Here is a 12,868-nt window from a genome sequence, read left to right as displayed (position 1 = left end):
TTTGCATCTTTAAATCAGGACCTTTAATTGTGTATGAGAATGTAAAATCCTCCTTGCGATTTTTTTTGTGTGGAATGGGACTTAATGGCACCGTACTGTCCCAGCAGGCTAACACAAACCGCTGTATTGCTCACTCGCATGTACTGAAGGTCATTCACTGCTGCCTTCAAGTGCCGTCAGGAAACCGCAAAGACAAAAATGATCAACATGTGTCCATTATACAGTGGGTACAGAAACTATTCAGAACCCTTTAAATTTTTCACTCTGTTTCATTGCAGCCATTTGCTAAAATCGAAAAAGTTAATTTTATTTCTCATTAATGTAAACTCAACCGCATCTTGACAGACAAAAAACAGAAATGTAGAATTCTTTGCAAATGTATTAAAAAAGAAAAGCTGAAATATCACATGGTCATAAGTATTCAGACACTCATATTTAACTCACATGCTGTCCATTTGTTCTCCTTGAGATGGTTCTACTCCTTCAAGTCCTGCTGTGTTTAAATAAACTGATTGGACTTGAGTAGGAACGGCACTCACCTATATAAGGTCTATATGAGACCTCACAGCTCACAGTGGATGTCAGAGCAAATGAGAATCATGAGGTCGAAGGAACTGCCCAAGGAGCTCAGAGACAGGAGTGTGGCAAGGCACAGATCAAGAGTGAAAAATGTACAGGGGTCTGAATACTTTCCGTACCCACTGTACGTTTCAGAAATCCAGGGACATGATTTATGCTGAACCATAATCGTATCCTTCGGTTTTCATAATCTGAAGAGTCCAGGATAAGGTTGATAACTGTATTATGAAAGGAATAAAAACACCAGATGTGGTAAACATACAATAAAAAAACATTTCCTTTTGTTTTTCCAGTGTTTTTTACATGAATAAAGTGAATTGTTCATGTATGCCGTGCGTGGGCGTCGTGTAAAGCCAACCTAGATGAAACTGCACTGACTCCAGTACCATCAGAAATATTGTACCAATCTGATACACACAAACAATCCAAAAAAATAAGTGTTGATTGCATTTCTCAAAGGTTGCAATTTCCCATGCTTCTCTGGATTACTGTGACATTTACAGGTTGGGAAAGCTCCATTAACAACTGAGTGAAAATTATTATTTGGTCTAGCAGCACTGTGTAAATAACAACCATCTCATATTTCTATGACCTATTTATTACAAAAACATTGATATAGAATTAACACATTTACACACAAGCTGAGCAAGACATTTGTAATCACTACTTTGCTAATAGAAATAAGAGGACATGAAGTCGCTCAACGGGGAAATGAGCAAATAGCGCTGCTGCCCCCTTGTGGCGAAGATAGAAACACACCTCAGATGACCCTTCAAAGGGTCAGCAGCTGCGGGAAAAGTCCCGTTAAAGAAATACATGAAACTACATTTCTGGTAGGCAGTGGTTTTATTTGACATAGAACGATAAACAAGGCACAAAAAACCTTCGTAGGTGGAGTGGAGGTGGTTCTGCGTTGACGTCAGCTCGCAGGTAACCAGGTGAACAGGTGCTCATCGCTCCGCTTGTAGCACTGCTAATTAATTAATTAACGTTAACCGCTCGCGCTAACTCGCTTCACCTGTCGGCTCGCTGCCGGAGAACGAGCTGAACACCTGGATGGGCGTTTAAAAAGGTGAATATCGAGCTAAAAGTCATCAAGTGGACAGAGACACGATGTCAATGGGACTAAAACGGTGTTCCTCGCCTCCCGGACGTGTGAGTACTGAGCTAACGGCTGTTTGTTAGCACCATGCTAGCACCATGCTACACACATTAGCCACGGTACAATTCAAGGGTCCAGTTAGCATGATGTCTGTACACTAAAGGTCCGGAACAACGTCTTAATAGTTGAGTTTAGTCAACACCAGACTCTTTACTCGTCTGAGTGAAGAGTCATTGGATAATATCAACCTACCGCTAGATGAATAGCAATATTAACGTTAAAAATGGACTCTTAAAATAATTAACGTTATACAATAATGGAAAGCTTTAGAAAAAAGTTAAAAGCACTCAAGCTTTTAAATTCAGTTGATCCAGGGATCACGTAATGTCAATCGAAAACAGCAAATACTGATTTAGAAAATAAAATAAATTACCCTGTTGGAAAAAAAACTCTTACTGAAAAAGTGTGTGTGTGTCCTAATGTAGACCGTGGGGCCCCATGGCCTCCTCCCCTCATTCCACCTCGCTGCTGTCGTTCCAAGCAGATTTCACTCCTTTCCGATGTCCAAGTATGAATCTATATTTGCTCTTGAGAGCAAATATCTCGCAAACAAAAATTCAAGTTTGTATGTAAAAAATGTATGAACTGAGAATATATTATCTGTTTAGTTTTTCGTATGAAACTAGAATTTTTGGCTGCAAAACAAAAAATGTTGCTCTCAAGAACAAAAAAAACTTTCTCTGTTGGAAAAACCGCATCAATGGTCCACTTTCGTCCGACAGAAAGTCGGTGCTCTTTCACATGGAGGCACAAGGGGTTCTGGGTCCTCTGATAATCAAGATGCGTTGGTTTAAAAAAAAAAAAAAGGCTTTGGTCTTCTAACCAAAACGTGTGCGTAATGAACCAGGAGTTTCTATTGGCGGTTTGACAAGGCGCTCAGTGTTTAAACACTGACGAGGGGGAAGTTGGCTTTGTAGTTTCTCTAATTTATATTAAATGCAGCAGCAAATCATTTATTTGTTGTGTTTGTGTTGCACGGTCTTTATTAAAGAACGACATGGGGGGGGCGGCTGCTGTGTTGACATGAAGCGCCACTTTCTACGTGCATGTGGGCTCATCATTCTGGTTTTTACCTTGTTGGCAGCAGTGCAATTATGCAACTGTCATGTAATTGTGCCTTTTATTTAACTGTTTGCATATAAAATGACCGGGAGATGTTTATTTTGGTCTCTATGTATCTTACCTCAAGATGCACAACCTGAAGGGGACGATGCAAAAGAGGCTTTGACTGTAGCCTCAATCATCCAAGAGATGATTGGAGATTATGAATCTTTTAAACGCTGACATTAAGTATTTTGCAGGAATCGATAGGAGTGTGATAAATGTGTAAAATAGTTGTTGGCAAGAGCATGCTTCTTTGTTATAGTGTGTATATGTTTGTTGTTCTCTTTAGTGAAACAAAATGTATATTACACCTTGTTATAAAGTGAGTGAGAAAAATAAACACACAGCTATCTATTTACCGTGTTTTATTAGTTAAAAGTGCACGCATGAGATTTGCATTAAGCATCCAAAAAATTAAGCCAGTTGAAGGACATGCGTGTAGGAAGAGGAATTGAATGTGTGGTGGAAATTTGTTGATTTTAGCCCTTGTGAGGAATCAAAAGTATCTTGAGCTTGTTTTGTGATTAAGTATTTATTACTAACTAGAATATAGAAAAAGATCTGACCGAGTTTCTGGGGGAGAACCGGAGCTTTTATACGTCTCTGAAGGTTCGAGGAAAACGGCAGACCCCCCCCCCCCACTCCACCTACAAGGTGAGATTAGTTATAAACAGACGTCGTTGGGCGGAAAACCCGTGACCCTCTCTTAATGTGACCTAGTCAATCATATTTGACAGACTAAATGGATGGAAGTAGAGAAGAACAGGATACGGGTCAGTCCAGGCACCTAACTTCCAAACAGGATGCCCTCGTGAACTAGGTCAGGTCACGAGTTTCCCAAGAAAGGTCACACACAGAGTTCTTGAGACACTCACAAGATCCAGCTCAACGAATTCTCCCCCGACAGACTGCATGGCAGTAAGACCTTCAGCTGACCAGTGGATCAGCACCGCCAGGTTCCTCATGGTATTCTGCCTGCAGGGTCTGCCATGGCCCAAATACATTAATTATGACAGTTTGGGTTAGAGTGATAAAGCAAATGAATGAATGCTTCACGTTTAATTGCATTTCTGTTATTCTGCTAAATGTGTAGTAGACACAGTAAGTTACTTGTATTCCTCCAATCCTCCAAAGCTGATTAATGTCAACAATTCTACCTCGGCCAGAGAGAAACAAGCCCATAAACTCAGATTGCAAATGTTTTTGTTCCCAAAGCCTTATTTTTTTTAATTGGATGTCCCAGAACACCACGTGCCTCTATGTGAAAGCGGATGCTTTCTGTCCTACTGAGGTGGAACATTATTGCAGTTTGCAAACGTTTTTTGCAACCAAAAGTTCTAGTTTCATTCTCAGATTTTTGTTTGCATAATACGTACACAAATATCAAAGGTCTTAGCTGGAATGTATGTTTTAAAAAAAATCAATTTCTCTTCCTGCCCCCTGCAGCTCCTCTGCTGCTCTTGTCAGGGAATCGATATTTACTCATTTCTTCATCTATAATTGAAGCAGTTTGGACCAAAAACGAATCATTCTTCTGAAGTGACCTATTCTTATGACAGAGTTTGGAAGACGTTCCAATACCCTCAATTGTACGTCATATTTCGTTTACGTAGTCATGATGACGTGATGTGAGGCGGCGAAATGCTCTCAATGAAATTTGCACTCGCACCATTTCGTCGCTGAGTTGGACGGAACTTTTCTCACGTCTTCACCGGTGGAAACTCGGAGCAAAAGGCTACTCGTGCTGAATCTGATTCATCCGCGTCGGGCCGATGGGTGGAGTCAGCGTGCTGACGCAGGAGGAGTCGGAGATCCCCTATTGGTCCACGGTTGGGAGGCGGGACCTGCGTCGCAGCCGGACTTCATAAGCGTGGAACCCCCCCTGCTGACGGATATGAAGACGCCCACGCCGCAGGTAAGGAGTCCGGCCTGTAGTCTGACTGCTTTTCACGCCTTCGCGTCCCGGCTGAGGAGACAGCCAGCGGGCTTTTCTCGGTCATCCGCTCGCTCTCAGCCCGTTAGTGCGTCTCTGCTTCCGTTTCGTTCTGGCGTCTCCAGGAAATGATATCTGAGAGGAGAGAGGACGTTTTGTTCTGCGACACATGGGTTTAAGTTGTGATTTGACTTTTTGAACCGCACTCGGTCGTGTTGAAGTCCGTTTGAGGATGAACAACATTAAGCTGTTGGACCCGAGTCCGTCCTCTCTGTCCGCTTAACGTTATCTGCTCTTTTAAAGTTGGACATTGAAAGGAAGGACGGTCAACTGTAGCTGACGCTCATCTATCTTTATTTAGATAACGTTATGTAACAGTTTATTACACCAGTGTTCGCGTAATGAAGTGTTTCAATACGATATTAAATACTTAGTTATTACTGGACTGTTGACAGTCATTTTACCGTTATTCATTGTAAATGTCCATTGCTTTAATCTACATTGCATTTTAAACCGATTTTGGAATGTAGAATAACTACAGTGTTGTCATATGCCATGTTTTGTGTTAAGTACCTCTGAACGGACGAGCAGTGCTTTATATTTATTTATTTTCCCAGCCATGTACCTGTATCTCCTGGGGCTGCTGGTTCTCTACAAGCTGTACCGCTGGTGTAGGGAGCTGCCCCGCATCCCTGACAGGGGCACCAAGTATGTGTACATCACCGGCTGTGACACCGGCTTCGGAAACCTCGCGGCCCGCCATCTGGACAAGAAGGGGTTCAAGGTGATCGCCTCGTGTTTCAGCGAGAGGGGAGAAGAAGACCTGAAGAAGTCCTGCTCCGGCAACCTGATCACAACACACCTGGACGTGCGCTCCAAGGACAGCGTTGCCAAAGTTGCGGCGCTGATCAAGGAGAAAGTGGGGGAGCACGGTGAGGTTCACCCTCATCGTGAGGTCATTTTTGGCCAACTCATTCCCCTCATGTGAATCATACTCATTGTTGTCTCTTAAGAGGACTGTTCTTTATGAATGAGCTTCATGGGGTCAAATGTGAGTGTTTTGAAGGTCTTTTTTTGACTGGATGGCCTGTGTGTGTGGTCCTCCCAGGCTTATGGGCTGTGGTGAACAACGCCGGCGTGTCCGTCCCCTCGGCCCCCTGTGATTGGCTGACCATCGACGACTACAAGTCCATGCTGGACGTCAACCTCAACGGGGTGATCGCGGTGACGCTGAGCGTCCTGCCGCTAATCAAGAAGGCCAGGGGACGGGTGGTCAACGTAGCAAGCGTGTTCGGAAGGATCAGTCCTACGGGGGGACCGTACACGGTCTCCAAGTACGGCGTGGAGGCCTTCAATGATAGCCTCAGGTAAAACATTAACTCGCGGAGCCCATTGCATTCTTCTGCAAGGGAGCACTGATAAAACTGCGTATTTTGTTCAGGCTGAATATGGCGCCTTTTGGTGTCAAAGTCCTGTGCATAGAGCCGGGCTTCTTCAAAACAAACGTGACTGACGCCACTATCCTGACCAAAAACGTGACTGCGGTGTGGGACAGACTGCCACAGGACGTGAAGGACGACTACGGAATTGAATATCTACAAAAGTGTAAATTCAAAAGTCACCCTTTACATTTATTCAGTGTATGTTTCTGTGTAAATCATCTATTTAATCCCTCATTCTGCTCATTTTCCCTCCCAGCGTTGGGCGTGATAAAAGACAAGGTAGCCAAGATCAGTGATGGGGATCTGATGAAGGTGGTCGGCTGCATGGAGCACGCCGTGTCTGCCGTCCAGCCCCGCACCCGCTACTCCCCCGGCTGGGACGCCAAGCTGTTCTGGCTGCCGCTGTCGTACATGCCAACCTGCGTCTCAGATTATATCCTGGGAAGTCAAGCTGTTCCAATCGCCAAGAAATGAATTGGGCTTTTTTATTTTTTTACATCAATGTGTATTCAGCAATACAAGATTACCAGTGTAAAACTGATCCTGATAAAAGCTTTATTCTTATGACTAGAATAACCATCATGAACAGGGCAATTAAGTTGGCCTTTGTATCTCTTCTGATTGCATATGAAAGACTGTATACTTATTCAAGGCCACCGTATCTACAGCTCAATAGCTTTGAAAGGTCACGGAGGGGCAATAAAAGAAACATCCATATTCAGGCTTGAGGTCAACATGGCGCTGGGAACCTAGTTTGGCGGTTCGAGCCCCAGCTGCTCCAGTTCAAAGTGTCCCTGAGCAAGACACCGAACCTCTAATTGCTCCCTGGGCAAAATGTAAATAACCATGGGTTAAAAATGCATCAGCTAAATGACCTGTAATGTAATAAACACTTAATACTATGCTTGTTTGTTCCAATTGAAAAACAGCTTCAAATATAAGCATTAGACCAGGAAGTCCTTTGCTTTGTGTCAATTAACAAAAGCAGGGTTTGATTTCAGCAGCTACAGTCTTAGAAATCAGTCAAATCTCACCAGTGTTTGCAAAACAGTAAAACCTGGAGTGCTGCAATAGCCGATTGCTTAAACAAATTAATGAGCAGCCAAGTTCTGTATTTAACGCAACATTAAGATATTACAGGTCTGAGCTCACTTTGATCGGTTAATTGTACAAATATCAACTGACCGTGCTAGTCTATTTTAAACTAATGCAGCATGAGGGTAACTTTCCATCCATAGATATGAGTGAATTCCTGCAGCTGGCACCTTTTTCCATCTTGTAATCGCTACAAGCGATTTGGCGTAAACCTCCTAACTGTCCACTTTCTGGAGACTCAAATCAGCTGGAAGAGTCTTTCCCTCAAGTTAAAACAATCACTCATCCAATGGTTCATTCACCTTTATTTCAGAATGTGACAAGCTGCAAGAGTTTATGTCTTTAGTATCGTAACGCTGCCATCTAATGGTCAGTGGATGAAAGCCCCGTTAGGAAACTCATTACAAACAAGATTTTACAACTAAATCATGAGAAATATACAGTTGACAAGTAGCTTTATGTAAAGACAGCATTTTATTCCATCTTCCATTGGAAACATTAAATAGAACTTTCTTCAGGATGACCAGACGAGTACATTAACATGTTTTACAAACCAAATGCTCCTAAACACAGAAGCCCTCTCCTTTTGTTTTTATTTTCGCCTTAACCGATTGTTTACATGTTTATGAGTGCTCCTCAGCCAGCTTCTCCGCCTTCAGAACCACCTCCTCGATGGGGCCAACCATGTAGAAGGCCTGCTCGGGCAGACTGTCGTACACGCCTGCAGGGAAACAAACGTTAGTACTTGTTGAGGGGTACACGTCTGCAAAAGGTGTATAGAACACCTAACACACTTACCGTCAAGGATGTCCTTGAAGCCCTTGATAGTTTCCTTGAGGGGCACCAACTTTCCCATGTGGCCGGTGAAGACCTCGGCCACCTGGAAGGGCTGGGAAAGGAAACGCTGGATCTTGCGGGCGCGCGCCACGGTCAGTTTGTCCTCCTCAGACAACTCATCCATACCCAGGATGGCAATGATATCCTGCAGGGATTTGTAGTCCTACGGGGTGGGAAGGTAAAATCGTTTAAGTCTCATAAATACAAATCCTAATACAGATTAAGAAAAGGTTGTTATAGACAAGTCCCAAACCTGAAGGATTTTCTGCACGCCACGGGCAATTTCATAGTGCTCGGTACCGACGATGTTGGGGTCCATGATACGGGAGGTAGAGTCCAGGGGGTCGACGGCGGGGTAGATACCCAGCTCAGCGATGGCGCGGGACAACACAGTGGTGGCATCCAAGTGAGCGAAGGTGGTGGCTGGGGCGGGGTCAGTCAGATCGTCAGCGGGCACGTAGATGGCCTGGTGGACCGAAAAGAGTCTTTAATACAATGGCGGGCAAACATCTGACACGGCTCCAGTCAGTTAGCCTCACGGAAATGTGGTTTTACCTGCACAGATGTGATGGAGCCTTTCTTGGTGGTGGTGATTCTCTCCTGCATGGTACCCATGTCAGTGGCCAGAGTGGGCTGGTAACCCACAGCAGAGGGGATACGCCCCAGCAGGGCGGACACCTGAGGAGGAAGAGGACTTCGTTCACTACAGCGCACGCCAGTCAGCATTTGCAGCTGTGGGTGCACCAAAAAAACACAACAATGCATCGGTTGTTGAATCTGTGCTTCCGACGGACCTCAGAGCCGGCCTGTGTGAAGCGGAAGATGTTGTCGATGAAGAGCAGCACGTCCTGTCCCTCCTGGTCACGGAAGTACTCCGCCACGCTCAGTCCAGTCAGAGCCACTCTGGCGCGGGCGCCGGGGGGCTCGTTCATCTGTCCGTAAACCAGCGCCACCTAGCAGGGACAACGGTCGGGGTTAGAGGGACGTTTGCAAGCGCGACGTGGCAACAGTAACTTTGTAATGAAACGATCCGCCACCTTGGAGGTGTCGTCCTTCAGGTTGATGACACCGGACTCAATCATTTCATGGTACAAGTCGTTTCCCTCGCGGGTACGCTCTCCCACGCCGGCAAACACAGAGTAACCACCATGGGCCTTGGCCACGTTGTTGATCAGCTCCATAATCAACACAGTCTTGCCCACACCAGCACCGCCAAACAGACCTGTGGCCACGAGGATTAAAAGAATGCGTTTCAGATTAGTCATTTGTTCCAGAGATTAGAGCGTACAAGGCATCGTCTATCCTGTCTGTTATGCCATGATTGTTGTGTTTTAGCACATACCGATCTTTCCTCCCTTGGCGTATGGGGCCAACAGGTCCACCACCTTAATGCCAGTCACCAGAATTTCCTGCTCCACACTCATGTCAGTGAACTCAGGGGCCTCAGCGTGGATAGGTGCAGTGCTGTGGGGGGGGAGGGGGTGGGGGCGCAATTTTCATTTGATAAAGCTTCAAAAACTATTTTTCAGATTTCCAAAGATTTTTTTAAATTAACATTACTGGCTGACAAAACTGCACATTAATGTTGTCAATTTCTAAAATTTTGTTTGCAGGGATTTAAATATTTTAATTGATTTTTTTCCAAGTGGAACTCACTGCTTGGTGGAGATGGGACCCCTCTCGTCGATGGGCTCCCCGATGACATTCATAATCCTGCCCAGAGTCTCGGGACCCACTGGGATTCTGATGGGAGCACCGGTGTCCAGAACTTTCTGTCCACGGACCAGACCCTCGGTACCATCCATAGCAATGGTACGCACTGTGTTCTCCCCTGCAAAACAACATGAGGAATTGATTTCCTGCTGTATGGATGTAATGTTGTTCCACACAGGACTGAAGGTTATACTTAGCAGCTACTCACCCAGATGCTGTGCCACCTCCAGGACTAGCCTGGACTCGCGGCCGGCGACCTCCAGGGCGTTCAGGATGGGAGGAAGGTCCTCATCGAACTGGACGTCGACGACGGCGCCGATGACGGCCACAATGCGCCCGGCGGCGACGGTGACCGCGGCGGCAGGTGCGACATATTCCCTGCCTGGTGAGTCATGCAGACGGGGTGCGCAGTTAGCCCGGTAGCTTACAGACGGGCTGCAGCCATGACCTTGCGGTGCCAGCGGTACTCGTGGGTCTTGAACGCATCACTCAGTCGGCCCGAAAAGCACCGAACAGAAACTTCGTGTGCGGCCGCCGCGTCTCAATGTCAAGCGATTGTTGTCGGCCAAACGGGGAATTAGCTTTAAAACACAACTGAAATGCTCCTGTTCACATCCGTTGAGCAGTCAATACGTGTGCACGGGGAGAATAAAAGTAGACTATAGACACGAGAAGACATTTTACCATTAAAGACTGTTAAAGCGACAAATGAATGAAGTACAACTCGGGCTAACATTGCTAACGTCACTGCTAATGACATACGCAGGTTATTAAAGGCAAGTGTATTAGTGCATCGTACAAGAGTCATATTTAAATTATTTTTAAAACGTTAGCCAAACTGAAAGTGGCTAAAGGTTGCAGACTACTTTATGCTTTTGCTAATCCATTATGCAGACGTAGCTATTAACTCCACTAGTAACGTTAGCTTAGCATGCTCTGCACAGCGCCTCATGTCATTACACAAAGGTCATTGATGCTAGCACAAGTAAAACACAGCGTAGTCGTTTTCTGACCCGTGACAGCTGTCAATAAGAGCATATGCGCACACGTGTAGACATTTAATCGGTTTCAATTACTCGAGCGGACTTGGAATTAGACACGTTAGTGTTCGGGCCTGCTTCGCCGCCGACAGGGCAGCAGGCGTGTAGCTAGCAACAAGCTAACGGTAGCCATGCCCTTCTCTGACAGCCGCGGAGACGCCCGTTTCTATTCCCTACGATTTCTCTGAAAAGCACCGAGAATGCAGAACTTACGTGAGAGGACCGCGGGGGATCCAACGAGAGCCTTGAGGGGCTGGACCCCAGGCTTGAGCGCCTGCAGTGCTCCGGTGCAGCAGCGTCCCACAGCTCCCAACATTGTCAAAATGGCTGAAGGTGGAAAGAGACGGAGAGACTTGCGGCTTTATAATGTACGGCCGATGAGGGGAACTGCGCGTGCGTGCTACGTGAGCGGCTAGACTGAGCATGCGCAGATGGGCAGTGCGACCAGCTGACATTCTGCCCTCCAGAGCTGCACTGTTTGACAGCAAATGTGACTGCTGAATGACACTCCACACTAGAAGTTACACATCACAGATGTGTAATCTATTATTTCACCCAGCCAATCCTTAAATGCGGAATCTGCATGGGAACAAGGGATTTTGGAATATTTGTGGGAAGTTTCATGTTAATAGGAGTTAAGTTATCTGCGGCCTCGCTGACATTTGCTGTTCTTGTCTGGAGCCCCTCCGGTCACTCACGGTGCCCTCATTCCCCGGCGAAATCGTTGTCTGCAAGTGGTTCCATGTTCCGAGCTGGACGACTCTGCCTGTGTTTACATCATTCTCATCTTTATCTTATTTTAAGAGGTGTCAGTTGACCCCCAGCCTCTCAGTAGTGTCGCTTAAAACATTGTTTCTGCACTGAATGAACAGCTATTGAAGGTGGTGTGCAGTGATTACTGCACAGCACCTTCAATAGCTGTCAACATTAACGCATTAATCTATGCCAGCGGCTCCCAAACCTTTTAGGCCGCGTACCCCTTCTACATCGCGACTGGGTTCATGAACCCCCACACTACAAAGGTCTATTTACAGCTGCATTAAAATTGGACCAATGAGAGAATAGTTTGCTAACGGGTGGTGTTTGTTTATAATATTTAGTTTGCTGTTAAATGTTCCAGTGTGAACAAGGACCGAACACAGGGGCAACTACAACATTGTATCATATTAATTCCAAATCAGGACAAACGAAAAAAACAAAATAAATACCCTGAAACACTGCAAACAAAATGTCAATAAATGCCATTTACATCACTTTAAAGGAGCAATAAGAAGAACAAGGACACACACACAGACTCTGAGGCAGATTGCATCATATTCCATTTACAATTAACCATACATAGCGGCTAAATTATTTAAAATTCAAAATGTAAAATTAAGAATTTGAAATGACTTAAAAAATAGTGGCTCATGCATAGTCTCAGAAACTAATATGAATAATAAGGGACGAGTCCATCTGAGGATTTCCCACGCAGCGCAGGGGGCTGCAGCGAAAGAGCGAGAGGTAACAGAGGTAGCGAGTGAGAGACGTGAGTATTGACTCTCTGTTTCTATCGCCTTAGATTCCTCCCTCTCTCTCTGTCCCTCTCCTCTCTGACTGATAGCGTCAAATGTCCACCTGACAGTTTTCCGATTTCAAGTCAGTCAAGCCAAAAGTTAGCTGTTAGCTGGCGTTAGCTGCATAAACTAGGATAACGTTAGCTAGTGTGTATGTAAAAGGAGAAGCTGAAGTGTATTTATTTATTAAATTGTACATTTTTAGTAGTTTTAAAAGTCATGTCTCTATTTTGTGTAAAAACCTTATTGATTTTTTACAAATTCTATTTAATATGAATTATTACTCCATTTGACCACCATTACATGTTTCCTCTCGCGCACCCCGTAGAGGCCGCTCAGGCCCGCACTACACTTTGGGAATCCCTGATCTATGCGATTAATGTAGCCTAGATTAATGCAACCAAATA

The 12,868-nt window shown here is 45.2% G+C and overlaps 2 protein-coding genes across 4 annotated transcripts; one reads left to right on the top strand and one right to left on the bottom strand.

Moving 5' to 3' along the window:
* Positions 1–3,856: 3,856 nt before the first annotated feature.
* On the top strand, positions 3,857–7,122 carry LOC120827159 (retinol dehydrogenase 7). 3 transcript variants are annotated; one of them, XM_040189870.2, is made up of 5 exons: positions 3,857–4,760; positions 5,396–5,710; positions 5,887–6,145; positions 6,220–6,383; positions 6,477–7,122. In XM_040189870.2, the coding sequence occupies exons 2-5, from the start codon at positions 5,398–5,400 to the stop codon at positions 6,692–6,694; spliced, it is 954 nt and encodes a 317-aa protein (XP_040045804.2). In that variant the 5' UTR covers positions 3,857–4,760; positions 5,396–5,397; the 3' UTR covers positions 6,695–7,122. The 3 variants fall into 3 exon arrangements, with proteins under 3 accessions (XP_040045804.2, XP_077958270.1, XP_077958267.1); XM_078102144.1 differs by having other exon boundaries at positions 4,754–4,862; XM_078102141.1 differs by having other exon boundaries at positions 4,754–4,951.
* Positions 7,123–7,603: 481 nt separating this feature from the next.
* On the bottom strand, positions 7,604–11,445 carry atp5f1b (ATP synthase F1 subunit beta). The gene is made up of 10 exons (XM_040189770.2): positions 11,119–11,445; positions 10,074–10,247; positions 9,809–9,983; positions 9,495–9,616; positions 9,190–9,374; positions 8,947–9,105; positions 8,708–8,830; positions 8,406–8,618; positions 8,114–8,315; positions 7,604–8,036 (listed from the first exon to the last, which is right to left on the bottom strand). Exons 1-10 carry the CDS (start codon positions 11,219–11,221, stop codon positions 7,939–7,941), a joined length of 1,554 nt encoding a protein of 517 aa, XP_040045704.1. The 5' UTR covers positions 11,222–11,445; the 3' UTR covers positions 7,604–7,938.
* Between the last annotated feature and the right edge of the window lie 1,423 nt (positions 11,446–12,868).

Source organism: Gasterosteus aculeatus, chromosome 1, assembly GCF_964276395.1.
Source record: "Gasterosteus aculeatus chromosome 1, fGasAcu3.hap1.1, whole genome shotgun sequence".
NCBI classification, from domain to species: Eukaryota; Metazoa; Chordata; class Actinopteri; order Perciformes; family Gasterosteidae; genus Gasterosteus; species Gasterosteus aculeatus.
The sequence above is the reverse complement of the archived record's forward strand: the minus strand, read 5'-3'. Positions and strand labels throughout refer to the sequence as shown.